Genomic DNA, 18,338 nt, shown 5'->3' on the forward strand with positions numbered 1-18,338 from the left:
TTTGTTTCTCATAGTCCATAGTCTCTCATGTTTCATTCCCCCTTCTGATTACCCCCCTTTTCTTTATCCCTTTCTTCCCCTACTGATCCTCCTAGTTCTTATGTTCCATAGATGAGAGAGATCATATGATAATTGTCTTTCTCTGCTTGACTTATTTCACTTAGCATTATCTCCTCCAGTGCTGTCCATGTTGCAGCAAATGTTGAGAATTCGTTCTTTCTGATAGCTGAGTAATATTCCATTGTATATAAGAACCACAGCTTCTTAACCCAGTCATCTGTTGAAGGGCATCTCGGCTCCTTCCATGATTTGGCTATTGTGGACAATGCAGCTATGAACATTGGGGTGCATATGGCCCTTCTCTTTACTACGTCTGTATCTTTGGGGTAAACACCCAGTAGTGCAATGGTTGGGTCATAGGGTAGTTCAATTTTTAACTTTTTAAGGGACCTCCACAGTTTTCCAGAGTGGCTGTACCAACTTGCATTCCCACCAACAATGTAGGAGGGATCCCCTTTCTCCACATCCTCTCCAACAATTGTTGTTTCTTGCCTTGTCTATCTTTGGCAAGGCTGCCTTCTATGTCGGTCCCAAAAGTGTGATCAGAAAGTGCCCAGGGTGCCAGTGCCGCTCCTCCCAGAGCATCATGAAAGGCAACGGAGGAAGTGATTTAGTGCCTTCCAAACACTTCGTGGGAAATGCTCTCAGCAGAGTCTAAAGCACTCCGCCACTTTTGATTTTACCAAAATTTGTACAGAATTTGAAGAAGAAAGCCATGTGGTGGTGGTGGTGGTGGTGGTGGTGAAACCTATACTAATTGACTTTAATAGAAATGTGGTTTTGCTATAGGTGATAATCCAAACCAACAATTTGAGGGTAAGTTTTAATTCTAACCTGTTCAGTTTTATCTTGCCACACCAGGGACATTTTTTGAGACCAAATGAGTGCTTGTCTCTTTAACTAAGCTTGATGGTGTTCATGTTACGTGAAATATTATTATTTCAGCAGGGAGTATGGGGCCTGGGGAACTCATGCGAAGGGTCATTTGTTCACTTGTACCAAGGTGGCCAAAAATAACCAAGCAGGATACAAACAAACATGGCTCAGAGGGTTATCTGGCATATCATTCTAGTTGAGCCCCAGAAACCACCCACTTACCTCTGCCAATCTGTACAAAGGCCCTTACCACCGCTGGCAAAACCAGGTTTTTAACCCACCATGGTGGCTTCTATTAAGAAAGGATTCTGAGAAGAGACATCTGAATGAGAACTAAACTAGAATGATCAACTTCTCAGAATGCTTAAACTGGAACAGCCTGTTCTACCATTCATTTTTTAAAATTTGCTTTGAATTAAGTTGTTGTGAATATACTTACGGACCTGACCACTGTTCTCTGGGGAGGAACCGGCTGGTACTAGCCCCTGCCCCCAACCGTATCCTCCTCCTCCCCAGAACTTGAGGCCCAAGTGGCCCGTGGCTCGACCTGCCCCAGGAGCACGTGTCGCCCTGTACGGACATCTGCAGAGTGACACGAACACCCACACTGTGAACAGACTTGAGGGTCTTCAGGGTTCCTCACCCACTCCCACCTAACAGTCTTCTAGAAACCCGCCCTCCCTGCAACTGGCAGGTGACTGTGGCCTGGGGGATGCCAATAAGAGTCCTTTTCAGGGATGGCCAGAAAGGATGACACTGTGCGAACCCAGGGACTGCACCTACAGGCTGGAACCAGGGCTTCCTCATAAACCTGCTGGCAAATCCACCACAGTGCCCTGCATTTCCAAGTGATGGAGGTTCTGAGATAGCCAAACTCATTTCGGATGGATATTAAAAGAGCCTGGTGAATATTAATATCCACTGCCTTAAACCTTAACGGGAACAACTTCAAGGAAAGGAAGCTACTCTTGATTTGTGTAAATTTACATAGGAAAGACCCATCAAAACATTATTCATAATCTCCACTTTATTTTCTGTACAGGGTGACATAAAACATACATACTCTTTCTGCTAAGGTAGAGTGATCGTCACATGGTTAGTTTTCATAACATAGTTCTCCACCCGAGAACATGAGGGAGGAGACCCCGCAGTGCCCGACACATCACTTTGCAGGCAGGAGCCTGCTCCAGGCCACAGCTCACACTGCAGGCAGGTGGGTCGCAGGCATCATGCTGCGCTGCTGGGTCCCCTGAAGGAAGCCACAGATGTTCGCATTTGGACATTTTAAATGCACGGTATCAGAGAAAACAATAAATGCACACGCTTTGGTTACAGGAATGTCATCACACACAGTCACAACTGTGCAAAAATACTGTTTTTGAATCATTAAATAAAAAAGGAACTCACACAAGCTATAAAAATGTTACCACAAAAAGCAAAGCTTTCCTGTAAGAAATTTTAACTGCCTTGACTATGAACTAACCCCAGATTTGCTAAAATACAAGAACCAGAACATAAATAGTCATACTATTTTATTCATAAAGAACATTCTGTAACTCCTGAAAATCTAACTCAGGCCTCTGAGTCATGTTACTACCCTATGTTAATGGGACATTTCAAAAGAAGGAAGTTTGGATAATGTTAATGGGACTTTTTTTTCTCATTTTCCTTTTATCTTCTGGCAGTTCTGTTCTAGCCATTACAATTACTTTTATTTTTTTCATGTGAAATATTAAAAACAAAAAATTCTTAACCCATCCATTGATCCCAGTGTTTATTTCAAGACAAGCAACTCTCCAACTGACGTAACAAAATGGTACCAGTACTGTTTTTACAAACCACACCTCTTTCTCAGACAGGGGTCTGACAGGGGCCATGATGAAAGCTAAAGGAATCCTCTTTTTTTTTTTTTTTTTTTTTTTTTNNATTTATTTATTTGACAGAGATAGAGACAGCCAGCGAGAGAGGGAACAAGCAGGGGGAGTGGGAGAGGAAGAAGCAGGCTCATAGCGGAGGAGCCTGATGTGGGGCTCGATCCTATAACGCCGGGATCACGCCCCGAGCCGAAGGCAGACGCTTAACCGCTGTGCCACCCAGGCGCCCCAAGGAATCCTCTTAAGAGAAATCATTCGGTTTTTACTTTAAGTGGTGAGACCAGAAGGTCCTTTTAACAAGTGAAAACAAACCTTGCACACTAGTGATGAAACAAGCACACTGGCAGGTTAGGATTTAAATGCTCTTCAGATGGGACAGACTTACAGCCTCATGCCTCACTTTCACAAAAGTGCATTTGGCTGGTTGTGGAACACATGAGGCATAGAAACCCACTCTCTGCTCTAATCATTTCTTCATAAGAGATTCTGACAGGAAGTGAAGAAGCACCAAATGCGCTGCATTCCAAATTGTACCATAAGCGATAGCCAGCTTTCTTTTAAGAATCCCAGACCTTTGAAGGAAGGAACGTTCATCAGATCCCAGGGTGCAAGGTCAGAGTGTCCATGTCTTCTGGCCCATTCGGCCCGCACAGTGACATCGCTGACCTTCCTCTCCACCAGGCTATGTTGGTACAGGTGACCCCACAACTGCAGCCAGGAAATCCACAGCCACCTGAGGGACAGTCTCCACTACCAGGCCTCAGCTGGTCCTTTCCAGCTACTTTCTTGCTACTTTCTCCTTCATCTCCGCCCAACCCGCTCACCATCCCCTTGCCTTCCTCCACGCTCAGCCCTTTTCATGGCCACACTCTACTTCTGCCCCAAAAAAGCCTAACCAAACCCAGTGGAGGGACATCCAAAAATGAAAACACCCTTCAAATGCCAGTTTCCATCCGACATAACATGGGAAATTTCATGATCTGTCTTTAATGACAGCAGCATAATTTACAAAGATCCACAAGCTAGGACTGGCAAAAAAAAAAAAAAAAAATGCATGTCAAACTTAAGTTTAAGCATAAAAATACACACAGAGAAGATTCAGAAAACAAGACCATGTCTTAAGCACAGTGTCAGCATGTAAGTTCATAAATCAGTAGAGCACATATTATGTAAACCAAAATGACACAACTAAATTCAAAAATACAAGCCAAACAATTCCATTTAGCCGAGAGGAAAATCAATCCTCCTCTGAAGCTGGCTGCCCTTCTTCCCCAAATGGACACATGGTAAACCTCTGTACTGTACTTATTAACCCCACCTAACCCATCACGTTCAATAAAAAGGTAAAATTAATGACCTGCTCTCTCCGCAGCCTTGATGAGGATTCACATTGTGGTGACACACCAGGCACCATCTCAACGTGGGCAAGTGTATGAATGTGAAAGTAAACAAAAGGGACATGCCGGTCAAATCACTTCTATGTGAATATAAAGGGCTCCACCCCAACTAAAAGTGGAAACCATCTCTAGGAAAAGGAAAAACTCTGTTTTGTATAATCTCTCGTGTGTGAAGGAGTACAAATCCATTAGACTCACCCTGACATTCTCCCACACACATCAGCAAGCCCTGCCAGGAAGCTTCCTTTTCTCACAACGTTAAGCAAGTGATGCTGGCAGACCCCGGCTGTTCTGAATTTTTGCATGCATGTTAGCAAACACAACAATATAAAAAGCAAACGGAGCACTAGCACCATTGAAAGAATCACAACAACAAAAACCATCTCTAGTAAGCAGAAGTCATAAAGCTCATTCCTAACCACCATCCTGAACTAAACACGTGCACTTAGAGAATACGTCCAGGTGCGGATTTACAGAAAATATGCAAAGCATCTATTACAATGATTAGGTTGGGTACTCCAGTCCAAGAAAAAGACATAAAAATACATGACAAAGTTACACACGGGCTATGCAAACGTCAAAATAACAGGAATAGGATTCTGGAGTAGTTCTCAGAAAACTCTGGGGGCTCTGACAAGCATGAAATAGCCCATCACACCCACAATAAGCACAGGAGCTTCCCAGCTGTCTGCTTCACGAAGACACAAACACAGGAAGCTTAAACACACAGATGGTTTGGCTCATGTGCAACAGAATTAAGCCATTAAATGGGCATCCCAAAAAGATCATGTGGCCCTAACATGAAACTAAGGAGGAGTCAGCTGCATGCCACAAAGACATAAATGTTCACTTTAGGTCCCCGTCTCCTTCTCCATCCCCTTGGATGGACTTTTTGATACGAAGCAACATGGTTGTGAGCCACTGATCCAAACGAGATATTGAGTCAAATTCCTTCACCTAGTTTAAAAAAAAGAGGAATAGTGTATGGAAATACAATCAAATCGTAAAAAAACAACACCCCAAGTTGTTTAAACATTTCTAGTGATAATCTTCCAACTGGCTTCACTTAAATCATTCATTCTAGTTTATAACTTTCTTCATGAAAAATGGTTTGTTTAAATCATTCATTCCAGTTTATAACTCTCTTCATGAAAAATGGTTTATTTGTTCTGTGACTATTTTGATGCAGCTAGTGACAAGTTCCTGTGCTTTTTAAACTGCTCTGTGTGCTAACATGTTGAGCTCCTAACCCCCTTTGTACCTGGAAGAGCATGCTTAATGTGACAAAGGAAATGAGACCCTGTATAAGAAGGGAATATGGAAAATTCACAGTCTTCCAATATTCACTGAATGTTAATCAATGTACTTGCAGAGACACGACGTGTGAAAGTGCAATCCCTTTAACTCATTTCCATGAATTACCAGAGAGTGACATTTCAATAGGATGCAAAGTTTGGCAGCCAAAGTGAAACGGGGAAACATTCCTTTCCACTACTGCTTCAAAGCCATGAGTAAATTAATGGAGGATACTGAGAAATCTGCTTGATTCTAAACATAAGATGGCAAATATGGGAAAACAGAAAACTAATGAGTATAAAAAAAAAAAGTCTTCCATTTCTTTTATGCCAAGAATATAGCAAACTCTAGTGAGAGTTTTTATAGAGTTTTTATATTTTAAGCTGTATTTAACTGATTTTACTGTATACTTATTTATGGATCAGATTATTTCCAAAAGAAAACATTAAAACAGTAAATTTTAACAGTATGTGATAGTCTCTTAAATTTGCCTCCCAGATAAATTCAGCATGGTTAATGGAATTAAGTCGTTGTAAAGGTTTGTGGGATATATAAAACATGGCCTTGGGGAAGTACATCTTAGGTATATTGGAAAAATGTTCAAATAAACGTTCAGCACTCATACAATGAAAAGATGTTTCTGTAGTTTAAACTTCCAAGAATGTAGTGTATCCTGAAGGTGTAACTTACTGCTTCAGTGTAAGCTTCACTGTTCTGTTCTTCATGAGCTTCTAGAAGTTTCTGGTAGCGTAAATACAGAAAAATTAGTTTGGTAAACTAAAAACTTCCATCTATGGATACTTTAAATACAGAAACAGCCTTAGTATCACATTAACTGACATTGCCAAACACCTTACAGAATAGAGGAAATACTCAAATATAGAAGCCACGAGTTACCCCAAGTCAGGGACCTAGTTTTTGTGCTAACATTTCTAGGTTGTTTGGTTTAGAACACAACATTTATGTCCTTGACTCTGCTGGCATCTGAAACCTATTCTACAAAAGCCAAAAGCAGGAGAGTACCAGTGCTCCTCAGAGAATTAGAGTTTCACTTTAGACCCAATCCCACCTGACAAAGGCCTTTTTTCTTCTTCAAAGTTGTGATGTTACTTACTTTCAATAACTTACATTCCCTTGAATCAGTAAATGCTGGAAACATTTCCTCATATTTCTCAAGAGCAAGCTGAAAGAGAAAAGCCACTCATTAATGTCCCCCTCACTGAATCAGGAAATAAAGCCTTTCTATCTGAACATGTTATTACTTCAGTGAGATTTATCCGCAGCCTATTTAAATGTTTAAGAAGTATGCTGTTAAACTCAACATCAAAATCAACACAAGTAAACCTGTTCAATTTGAATTACCAACTTCAGTTAAGAATAAATTTCTAAACCAGTTTTTCTGAATTAGGTTGCTGTAGAGAAGACAACGTGGACCAAATCTACTTTGAAAAAACTCAGAGACCAGGTGTCTGTTTCCATCTACTACATGAAGAAGCTCTTCCTTAACACTGTCCAGATTCCACATAAATCCCAGTCAGACCTCTGCTTGAAGCTGGAAGGAAGGACGCCTTTCCTCTGAGCAGCTTTACCTCTGCTCTCCCAGACGCAAACACGACGACAGCGAGGCTGCCTGTCTCTGCCTCCTGTCTCCCCAGTCCACATTCCAACGTGATTTTGGCATTTGAAACAAAGGATGTTATTCTACTTTTATTGTCTCTCCCCTTTGCTCCCTTAGTTCTTTCTTTCTTTTCTTTTTTCTTTTTCTTTCTTTCTTTCTTTCTTTTTCTTTTCTTTTTCTTTCTTTCCTTTTTCTTTCCTTCCTTCCTTTTTAATTTATTTATTTGAGAGAGAGAGCATGAGCAGGAGGGGCAGAGAATCTCCAGCAGACCCCCCACTGAGCAGGGAGCCTGAAAGAGAGCTGGATCCCAGGACCCTGGGATCACGACCTGAGCTGAAACCAAGAGTCCGATGTTTAACCAACTGTGCAACCCAGGTACCCCAGCCGCCTAATTTCTTTAAAGCAAAACTACTGAAGGGAACGCAGCTACCACTTTGGCAGCAGTTTCAAGATTATAGCTGGGATGCTCAGCGTAGTATTACTGTTATTATTATTAATGCACGCAGTTTGATCTTGCTATGACCAATATCACCCAAAGAAGCACATCATGAATAACAGAGGGACTGAGACCTGTTCTCATGGGTAAAGTGCAGCAGAAACTGGCGCGGGACTCCTTACCTTGGCATTCAGCTCATCTACTATGAAGTGACAGAGGGCAGCTTTAAAGAAGTAGTCCTTTGCACTGTACTTCAACAAAGGATTATCCATGGTGTTTGCCCCAACCTAGGCACAGAAAGCAGAATTAGATTTCAAAGGTTTGCCTTCTTGTAGTAGGCAGCCTGATCCTCATATGCCCTTTAGAAAATACTTGTGTATCTTACATCAGTTTAGCTATGAATATATCCTTTTAACCCAGTATCACACACTAGAAAATTTTACTAGATAAGAAACAGTATTTAATACATACAGTGCTAACTGTTAAAAATGACCCAGAAGACTTCTACTTCCAGGAAGATGGAATAGACATTATTTTTCTCTATCCCTCCTGCTAAAAGCAACTGAATGCCCCAGTCATTTTATAAAACCAACACAAGGAGACTGAAAAATGGAGACAAGACAGCAGACCAGCTAGGGACCTTGAGACACACAGAAAATAAAGCAGGGAGGTCTCTGGGTTTTCTTTTTTTTTTCACATATCCCTGACTTGGAAAAGAAAAAGCCAGCAACCCATAAATGCCACGCTAGGTACAGCAGAGAAAAAAAGAAAGAAAGAAAAAAAAAAGAATACACAGAAGTTTGTTTTCTCTAGCTGAAGGACCGAGAAAAGGGCAGCCTAGCAAGACAAAAAAGTTTAGGTAATTACTGCTCTACTCCAGCCAAACACCACAGAACACTATGGCCCCATCCCTATTAACTTCAGTAAAGACCCTAGATGGAGCTGAGATGTCAATGCTTTTGAGACTGCGATTGTGGAGGAACCCCAAACCCCTGCCAAGGTGGCTTCACAAAGGCCCAGAAGGGGGGCCATGCCTTCATGCCTGCCAGCTTGTAATGGCCCACCCTCCTCCACCCCTGCTGCAAGGCAATGGAGCCAGTGTGGGAAGCCTGGGCCTTGCTACCACCCAGGAGGAATGAGGTATCATCCTTCATCTCCCAGCAGTTATGGTTTCAGAAGAGGCCTAGTGGAGGCTTAAGACTTCCATCACCACCCAGCAGTAATGAGAACAATCTCAGTGTGGTGTTGGTAGAGAGCAAGAAAGGGCAGGAATGGCCGCCTCCGCCCAGCAGTGAAGCAACAGGCTCCTTCTGCTGCTAGAGCAGGGTCACAGAAAACCAGCTGAAAGAGAAGGTTTATTTATTTATTTTAAGGAGAGAGAAAGAGAGCATGAGCAGGAGGGGCAGGAGGAGAGCGAGAGAGAATCTCAAGTAGACTCTGTGTTGAGTGCAGAGCCTGACACGAGATTCAATCTCATGATCATAAGATCATGACCTGAGCCAAAAACCAAGAGTTGGACCCTTAACTGACTGAGCCACCTAGGCACCTCTGAGAGAATGTTTAAGTACGATCCAGTCCAGTTGTCACAGTAACTCACAACACTAGGAAAGGAAATCTTAAATTGAATGAAAAACCACAACAAACAGATGACAGCTCTGAGGTAACAGAAATGTTAAGATTACACAACAAATATTTTAAAGGAACCTCAAAAAAATGCTTCAACAGGCAATTTACAAAAATGTTTAAAACTAAAGAAAAAACAGAAAGCATCAACAAAGAAAAATTTCCAGCAAACCCCCCCCCCATAAGATCTAAAGAAGAAACAAATGGAAATTTCAGAACTGAAAAGCAAAATAACTTCACAAAAAGTGGATGGGCTCAACAGCAGAATAGACAGGAGAGGAAAGAATCAGTGAATTGATGACAGATTTCAGGAGCTATTCAGTCAGAATAACAGAGAGCAGATGACAGACTGGGGAAAAAAAAAATGAACAGAGCATCTGGGACCTATATAAAATAAGGTCTAACACTCAGGTTGTCTAAGTCCTGGTAGGGGAGGACAGCGAGAAGGGCTGAAAAAGTACTTGAATAAATAATGGCTGAAAACTTCCTAAATTTGGCAAGAAACATAAACCTACAGATTCAAGAAATTTAGTGAAAAGCAAACAGGATGAAAGCAAAGACATCCAAGCCAAGCAGCATAAACTTCTGAAAAAATGAAGCTAAGGAAAAAACTTTAAACATGGCCAGAAAAAAACAACACCTTACCTACAGGAGAAAAGTAACTTGAATGAAAGCAGATTTCTCATCAGAAACCACGGAGGCCCTACATGGCACATTTTTCTTTAAGAAAAGAATTATCAACCCAGAACTATATACCCTGGGAAGACATGCTTCAGGAATGAAGGGGAAATCATAACATTCCCAGAAGAAGGAACACAGAGAATTTGTCACCAGTAAAACCTGCCCTAAAAGCATGGCAAAGGGACGTTCTCTAAATGCAAAGGAAACAATGAAAGATGTAATCTTGGAACATCAGATGAAAAAAAGAACACAATAAGCAAAATATGGGTAAATACAATAGGCTTTTCTTCTCCTCTTGAGTTTTCTAAATTATGTTGGAAGATTGAAATTAAAATTATATAATCGACTGAGGTGGCTCTCAAAATACAAAGAGAAAACAATTTATACTGAATGGGTAGGACAAAAGGACAGAAAGTAAGAACTCTATAATTCACTGGAAATGATGACACCAACAGCTTGTGATAAATCAGGTACATGTTACACCTAGAGCAACTACTAAAAACAGCTAGTCAAAGACATTTACTCAAAAACACTATAGATAATCAAGCAACTCACTATAAGGCAGGAAAAAGAAAAGAGAAAAACAAAACAAAAAAACCCAGAGCATAAACAGAAAACAATAAATAAAATGGCAGACTTAAGCCCTAATATATCAATAATTACATTAAATGTGAATGCTCTAAATACACCAATTAAAAGACAGAGTTTGGGAGAATAGATTAAAAAGCATGACACAACTATATGTTATCCATAAGACACTCACTTCTATTACAGTAATAAAGGCAGGTTCAAAGAAAAAGAATGGGAAAAGATATATCATATAAATATTAATCAAAAGGAAGAAGAGGCTTTATTAATGTCAGGTAAAGTAGACTTCAGAACCAGGGACAGAGGGGGACATTACATAATGATAAAAGTGTCAACTCACCAAAAAGACATTGCAATCCTAAACATGTATGCAGCAAACAACAGAGCTGCAAAATATGTGAAGCAAAGACTGATAGTAATGAAAGAAGAGAGACAAATCCACAATCATGGTCAGAGACTCCAACACTCCACCCTCAACAATGGATAGAGATAGAAAGTCAGCAAGTATACAGAACTCAACAATGCCATAAACCAAGGAGACCTAATCAACACTACAGAACATGTAACCGAGCAACAGCAGACCCACAGAACAAATGCAAAGTCAGACCATATTCTGGGCCATAAAACAACTTTAACAAATTTATAGGAATTGAAATCACAGAGTGTATTCTCCAGCCACAATGGAATCAAACCAGAAATCAACAACAGAAAGTTAAAGAGGAAAATCTCCAAACACCTGGTAATTAAGCAAAACACATCTAAATAATCCACAGATATCAATACATACAACAAGATAAAAAAAACAATGTAACAGAATTGTGAGACATAGTGAAAGCAGTGTTTAAAAGGGAACTTATAGGGGTGCCTGGGTGGCACGGCGGTTAAGCATCTGCCTTCGGCTCAGGGCGTGATCCCGGCGTTATGGGATTGTGCCCCACATCAGGCTCCTCCGCTATGAGCCTGCTTCTTCCTCTCCCACTCCCCCTGATTGTGTTCCCTCTCTCGCTGGCTGTCTCTATCTCTGTCAAATAAATAAATAAAATCTTAAAAAAAGATAAAATAAAATAAAAGGGAACTTATAGCACTAAACATGCATACACGACAAAGAGGAAAATCGTTAAGCTCAGTCCTATCTCAACTCCCTAAAAAGAGAAGTGTAAAATAAATCTAAAGAAAGTAGAAGGATAAAATAATAACATTAGAAATCAATGAAACTGAAAACAGAAATACAGAGAAATCATTGAATTCTACCAATTGTTTAAGTAACTGTAAACCCTATCAAATTCCAGCTGGGGACAAACTGATCCTAAAATTCATATGGAGATGACAGGGTCCCAGAATAGCCAAAGAATTTTGAGAGGAAAAAAAGATCAAAGTTGGAGAACTAAAAGTTCCTGATTTCAAAACAAAGCTACATAATCAAAACAATGTAATACTGGCATACAGACAGACATGTAAGACCAATGGGACAGAATAGATGGTCAAACAGAATATTAGTCAAATAATTTCCAATGAGGGGGCCAAGACCATCCAATGGCAAAGGGACAGTGTGTTCAACAAAAAGTGCTGGGAAAACTGCATATCCACAAGCAAAAGAATGAAGTTAGGTCCTTACCTAACACTGTATATAAAAATTAACTCAAGATGAATCAAAGACCTAAACCTAAGGGCTCTAACTATAAACTTCTTAGGATTTCATCAAAGCTAAAAACTACACGTCAAAGAAAATCAACAACAGAGTAAAAGAGCAACGCACAGAATAGGAGAAAATATGTGCAAATCACATATCCAATAAGGGATTAACATCTAAAATATGAATTAAAATATAAATAAAATATGGATATCTAAAATAAGAATTTTCTAAATTCTTAGAAATAAGAATTCCTAAATGCAATACTAAAAACCAAACAACCCACTTCAAAAATGAGCAAAGAAATCAAACCAACATTTCTCCAGTGAAGATATAAAATGGCTAACAAGCACATGTAAAGGGTCTCAACATCACCAACCATGGGGTAATGGAAGTAAAAACCATAACGAGTCACTTCATACTCATTAGGGTAACCATTACCAAAAAACCGGAAAGTACCGGTAAGGATGTGGAGCAACTGGAATCCTGGCACATCGCTGGTGGGAATGTAAAATGGTGCAGGCACTGTGGAAGAGTCTGGCGGTTCCTCATAAAGTTAAAAACAGACCTGCCACATAAACCAGCAATCCCAATCTTAGGTATATAATGAAGACAATGGCAAGCCTCCCCTCACAAAAACAAACACAAGTGTTCAGAGCAGCATATTTCATAAGAGTTCAAAAGTGAAGAAAACTCAAATGATAAACAGTCACTGATAAACAGGTAAACAAACTGTGGCATATTACTCAGCTATGAAAAGAAAGGAAGTATCATTATATGATAAAACAAAGGTGAACCTTGAGAAAACTATGCTACGTGAAAGCAGTCAGTCACAAAAGGCCACCTATCCTAGAAGGCCTAGAATAAACAAATCCACTGAGACAGAAACTAGATACTGGTTTCCAGAGACCGGAAGGAAAGAGGAGGTGAAGGGAGAGAAGGAGGAGGAAGGGAGAATGCGCTGTCTCCCCATGGTGGATAATGAAAAGGTCTTGGAATTAGGTGCTGGTGATGGTTACACAATTCTGTGAATATACTAAAACCCACTGAGACTTGTATTCTTTACCAGGATAAATTATATGATGTGTGAATTATATCTCAATAAAAAGCAAAATTAAATAAAATGTATAATTAAAAAAGAACAAGATACAGTGACTTCTATCTACTGGAAGTTGGTGAGACTGCAGCAGCCTCACCTGCTCGTAGATCTCGATGGCTTTCTGGTACTGCTCCAACTGGGCGGCATACGCTGCCACTTTCAGCAGACACTTGTTAGCTGAACTGTAATCAAGAACCAGAGCAGAGCGAATAACAATTCAACAGAAAAAATTAAAAGGCGTCCCAGTACACCTTCATTTGGTATGCCCAATATGCTCACAGAGTACAGTAAAGGTTTGTCTTTTATCGCACATAACAAAACCCATTTAATTATATTAAGAAAAACAGCACTTGCCTGTTGGATTCTTCCCCTTTGTAATAATCAGCCGATTGTTCATAATGTGCAATAGCCTGAAAAACACACATGTATTTTATTCAAACTACTTCCCCGAGGAGCTACATTTAAGAATTACATTCGCATAGGTATTATTCCTATAGATAAACCTATTTCAACAGCACACCTTTCACAACTTGGCCTCCTTTATTTGGGGAAGACAAGAAAGCATGCACATCCAGAAGCCTGGTGGCAGAATACTCACCATCCATCAAAATCTCTTCTTCCCTTCCCCTGAAGCAAACACCCGGCTACACCATTTCCCCAGCCCCCAGTACAATTCCAGGCAGCTGTGACCTGCTTTTTCAACAGAATGTAGAGGCATGCTGTAGGCTTCTACCAGGCTTGGCCTGTCCATCTAACTGTGCAACTTTCTCCAGGCCTCTTCCCTTCCCAGGAGCTAGAATGGCAATGACCAAGTCTGGAGTGACAGTGGAAGCCACAAACTGAAGATGGCTGAACCACTGCCTAGTTCCTAAATAACTATAAAGGGCAGAATGTACTTCAACCACCATGTACCCACCGCTGCCAAACCCAGAACAGCTACTCTGGATGGTTATTTTAGAGGCATATAAAGCCCTATTGCATTTTAGATCTATTGCTTGCTACAGCAGCACAGACTTCCCTCATCAACAGCTAAAGTGTCATAGAATAAGGGTGTTGTGTTGCCTTCAGTCTAAAATGTGTGGTGCTGAATTAACAGTCAAGTGGAGAGGAAACAAGCTGCAGGCTGGAAAGCTAGAAGCCCTCGTCCCGTTGTAGCATAAGATATAGAGAAATCAAGCATACAACAACTCAGAAGACAGAACACATCCCTATTAGAGCCAGAAACTCCAAGGGAAGAAGCTCTATGGAAAGAGACAGACGAAGGTGTATAATGCTGTTTTCAGCAAAGTTTTGTAAGAGAAGAACTCTAGAAAGAATTAGCTTGTTTGTAGGTAATTATAAAGGGAATAGACAAAGTCCAGTGACAGGGCCTCGAAACTGGAAAGGCCAATTGCCTCTATATCCCGAACAGCAAACGTAACCCTGAGCAACATTTTAAACTAGGGGTCTGACAAACTTTTCTGTAACAGCCCAGATTATAAATATTTAGGCTTTGCGAGCCATATGATCTGCTTCAACAACTTAGCTCTCCTGCAGGGCCACAAAATTGGTGTGTCTATGTTCCAAAAACTTTACTTACAGACAATGAAATGTCAACTTCACATGATTTTTATGTGTCATGAACTGCTTTTTTCCCCAACAGTGATTAAAAACGCAAAACCTTAATTTGTGGGTGTATATAAACAGGTGGTGGATCTATAGACCTCTGCCTTAAATCTCAAGGTTTTCCTGGTAAATCCTAAAGAAGAAGCTGGCATTACGCAAACATCAGACTACAGGTGCTCCCTTCCCACTAAGCCCATAGCTTCAAGGAAGTCCCACCTAATGACTTAAGAGAGAAGCACAAAGACAAAACAACAAACAAAACAGCTAGGGAACTATGTTAAAGCTTTGGCTATGGTTTCTGAGAGCTGAATAGAAACAGAGAGACCTGGCCATAAAGCCTTAGCCCCCACTTTCTGCAGGTACTAGTGCAATGACCAAGACCAATAATGACTTGGTTTACAAAATCTGTTTACCTCTGAGGCTTCAGGCTGAAGGGGCCACAGCCAACATTAGCCAAGTCTGGACTGCAGAGCACCACTGAGTGTGTGAAAAACTGACATTTCTGGGTCTATTTTATTTTTTAAGATTTTATTTATCTATTCGATAGAGAGCACAAGTAGGCAGAGCAGCAGACAGAGGGACAGGCAGAGGGAAAGGAGAAGCAGGCTCCCCGCTGAGCAGAGAGCCCGATGTGAGGCACAATCCCAGCACCCTTGGATCATGACCCAAGCCAAAAGCAGATGCCTAACCAACTGAGCCACCCAGGTGTCCCAACATTTCTGGCTTTAAATAATTATGTTTTGGGTCTTTTTGGTCAGCCTACCCTAACTAATATGCTCCCTAAACAAATTTTCTGAGTATTATTTACAACAAGGGCAAAACTGGAAACAAGGTAAGGTGCTAAATATAATAGCCTACTGTGCTAAGATTAAGAATAATGACACAGCGACTGGGTGGCTCAGTCGGGTTAAGTGTCCAACTCTTGATATCCGCTCAGGTCTTAATCTCAGGGTTGTGAGTTCAAGCCCTATGTTGGGCTCCACGCTGGGTGTGGAGCCTCCTTAAAAAAAAAAAAAGATAATGAAAGAGAGTATCAATATGGAAATTTCTTCATGAAATATTAAATTAACAAATAGCCATGAAAGAACAGATACACTGTGGCCTTCATTTTAGAAACACATAAACACATACAGAAAACATCTCAGATAGATTCCTCTGGAGCATTTGTCAGACTGTCACATACACGTACCTGTGGGATGATCTGATCAATGTATGTATTCTCCTACCAAAATGTAAATTCTGTGAGGGCAGGCTTCATGAAAGTTTTGCTCACCATTATGTCGCTGAGCCTAGCATAATGTCTATCACACAGAAGGTGCTCAAAAAATAGATGCTAAGTGAATGAAGGCAAGCTGCATTTCAAATGATGGTCCCCTATTAAACTACTGCCAATATCTTAATCTTGAATGCCCATAAAAGTTTTTCAGTGAATTCCTAATAAATCAAAAATAATCTTTTTTGAACACTCCCCATGCTCTAAAGTATTTAGCACTCTTTTCCATCATAATAAATGGCTAAAGTATGAGAAACATGACCAAATCACCAGTTAAGAGTATCAGAATACATAACCTCCTGGGGGTAGGGTGGAAAGTGTCACTACTTACCTTGCTAGTTCTCATAATACCAGAACTCAATGAGTAGTGTTGGGTTGAACTGTATGTAACCACTGTTTTCGAGGTAAAAATAAATGGCCAAATGTGGACAATCTGGTTTGACCTAATAGTTCTTGAATAATGATACTGGTTCATCGAAATGTTATAACTGTAAACTGGCTAGATTTATCATAGTAAAAAAAAGAAAACTAAAGCTTGGCTTTTAATAATGCTAGTTAAACCAATAACCAAATTTTATGATATTCCCAAGTTTTGACAGTGGCTGCAGTTGAAAGGAAATCTTATCTAGTGGCTTAATAGAGAAGTTCCAGAGAAAAGAGGCTGTCACAGGTCATCTTTGGATGTTCACACCTGGTTTAGAATTTTAACATGTAGTGAAATTTACCAGGCACAAGTAGACCCTTCCACATTAGAAATCTGCTTGCTGTTTCTTACAATTTCAAAGACCGTGATAAATGTCAGAAGTAGAACATAGCCACCGATAACAACAGCACACATAACAATAAACCAGACAAAAAATCAGCTCGTTATCTTGTTATTTAAGTAGCCCACCATAGGGATTGCAATAATACTCCTTCTTCGGGAATCTGGTAAGTGTCATGATGCTGGAAAATACAGGAATCCTGAAATGAGAGACAAGACCCTCTAGGACTGCAGTCCTCATCAGTGTCTCAAAGCAAATGCAATTTCCAAGTCTCAAGAAGAGTCCACTTTGTAGGTGGACTTAGATATTCTTCAGAAGGGATCAATTCTTTTAGAATATATACCCCCAGATAGGACCTAATATGAACTTGCCACAGACACACCTACACGATATCAAACAGTACTAAAACATGTTCTCGAGGGTCTGAAAGAGAAATGGATCACAGTTCCTCTGGGTCATTTAAAAGCCCATTTAGGGGCACCTGAGTGGCCCAGCTATTTAAGCATCCAGCTCGTGATTTTGGCTCAGGTCATGATCTCATCGGTCATGGGATAGGACCAAGCCCCGAGTCCGGCTCCGTACTCAGTGGGGAGTCTGCTTGAAGATTTTGTCCCTCTCCCTCTGGCCCTCCCCCTGCTCTCTCTTATACACAGGTGCACGTGTGCACGCTCTCTCTTTAAAATAAATAAATCTTAAAAAACAAATAAAAAATAAAAGCCCATTTAAAGAGGACCCATTTATTATTTTGTTTTATTTCATAAAATCAAAGAAATAATGTGAGCCTTTGAAACTTCACACACTGTTGTTCACCAGCTAACATTTGTGAATGAATCAGAGAACATATAGCAGCTTGTATTAAAAGGGAAAAAATTCATTTGTAATAGATGAAATGTAAGGTACCTTACATTATAAATATATAACTGATTTTTCAAACTTAATATATATAACTGATAACATTACTGTTTTTTTAAACTTAAACTTCAAGCACCACTGACTACAATCTGGTGAATCCCACCAGGGAAGCAAAGGCAATGATGTTTCTAAACACAGGAGCCCTTGGGGCACCTGGGTGGCTCAGTCAGTTAAGCGTCTGCCTTGGATTCAGGTCATGATCCCGGACACTCTGCTCAGTGGGGAGCCTGCTTCTCCCTCTGCCTCTGCCTGCTGTTTCCCCAGCTTGTGTTTGCTCTCTCTGTCAAATAAAAACATACAATCTTAAAAAAATAAATAAACACAGGAGCCCAAACATCAGGGAACACCACAAAGTAACCCTGTGTGTGCTGAGTAATACTCTTAAATTGCTTTTAAAAGGGCACTTTACATCAGTGAAGGGAGATGCCACCTGCTGGTCAACTCGTAGAATGGCAGGAAAACCATGAATTTACGGGCTTCAGAAGCTGCCATGACAAAACAACTTTTTTTAAAAGAAGACAAGAGTATGCTATAGATCATTTTATCCACCCTGAATTTCAGGGAGACCCATGTGTGAAGTAGTTGCCCAAGAACAGACCTGGCAGC

General features: G+C 40.5%; 1 protein-coding gene across 3 annotated transcripts in view; it reads right to left on the minus strand.

Moving 5' to 3' along the window:
- Positions 1-2,697: 2,697 nt before the first annotated feature.
- NAPB (NSF attachment protein beta) overlaps positions 2,698-18,338 on the minus strand; it is a 41,604-nt gene continuing 25,963 nt past the window's right edge. For 2 of the 3 annotated variants that reach the window (XM_002925463.4, XM_034640250.1), the window contains exons 6-11: positions 13,533-13,588; positions 13,276-13,360; positions 7,740-7,844; positions 6,618-6,686; positions 6,194-6,244; positions 2,698-5,164 (exon numbers count right to left, since the gene is read on the minus strand). In XM_002925463.4, coding sequence (XP_002925509.1) covers positions 5,054-5,164; positions 6,194-6,244; positions 6,618-6,686; positions 7,740-7,844; positions 13,276-13,360; positions 13,533-13,588 — 477 coding nt within the window. In that variant the 3' untranslated portion in view covers positions 2,698-5,053. The remainder of the gene's footprint in view (positions 5,165-6,193; positions 6,245-6,617; positions 6,687-7,739; positions 7,845-13,275; positions 13,361-13,532; positions 13,589-18,338) is intronic. The other variant, XM_034640251.1, reaches the window with a different exon arrangement.

This window comes from Ailuropoda melanoleuca, chromosome 13 (genome assembly GCF_002007445.2).
Source record: "Ailuropoda melanoleuca isolate Jingjing chromosome 13, ASM200744v2, whole genome shotgun sequence".
Classification (NCBI taxonomy): Eukaryota; Metazoa; Chordata; class Mammalia; order Carnivora; family Ursidae; genus Ailuropoda; species Ailuropoda melanoleuca.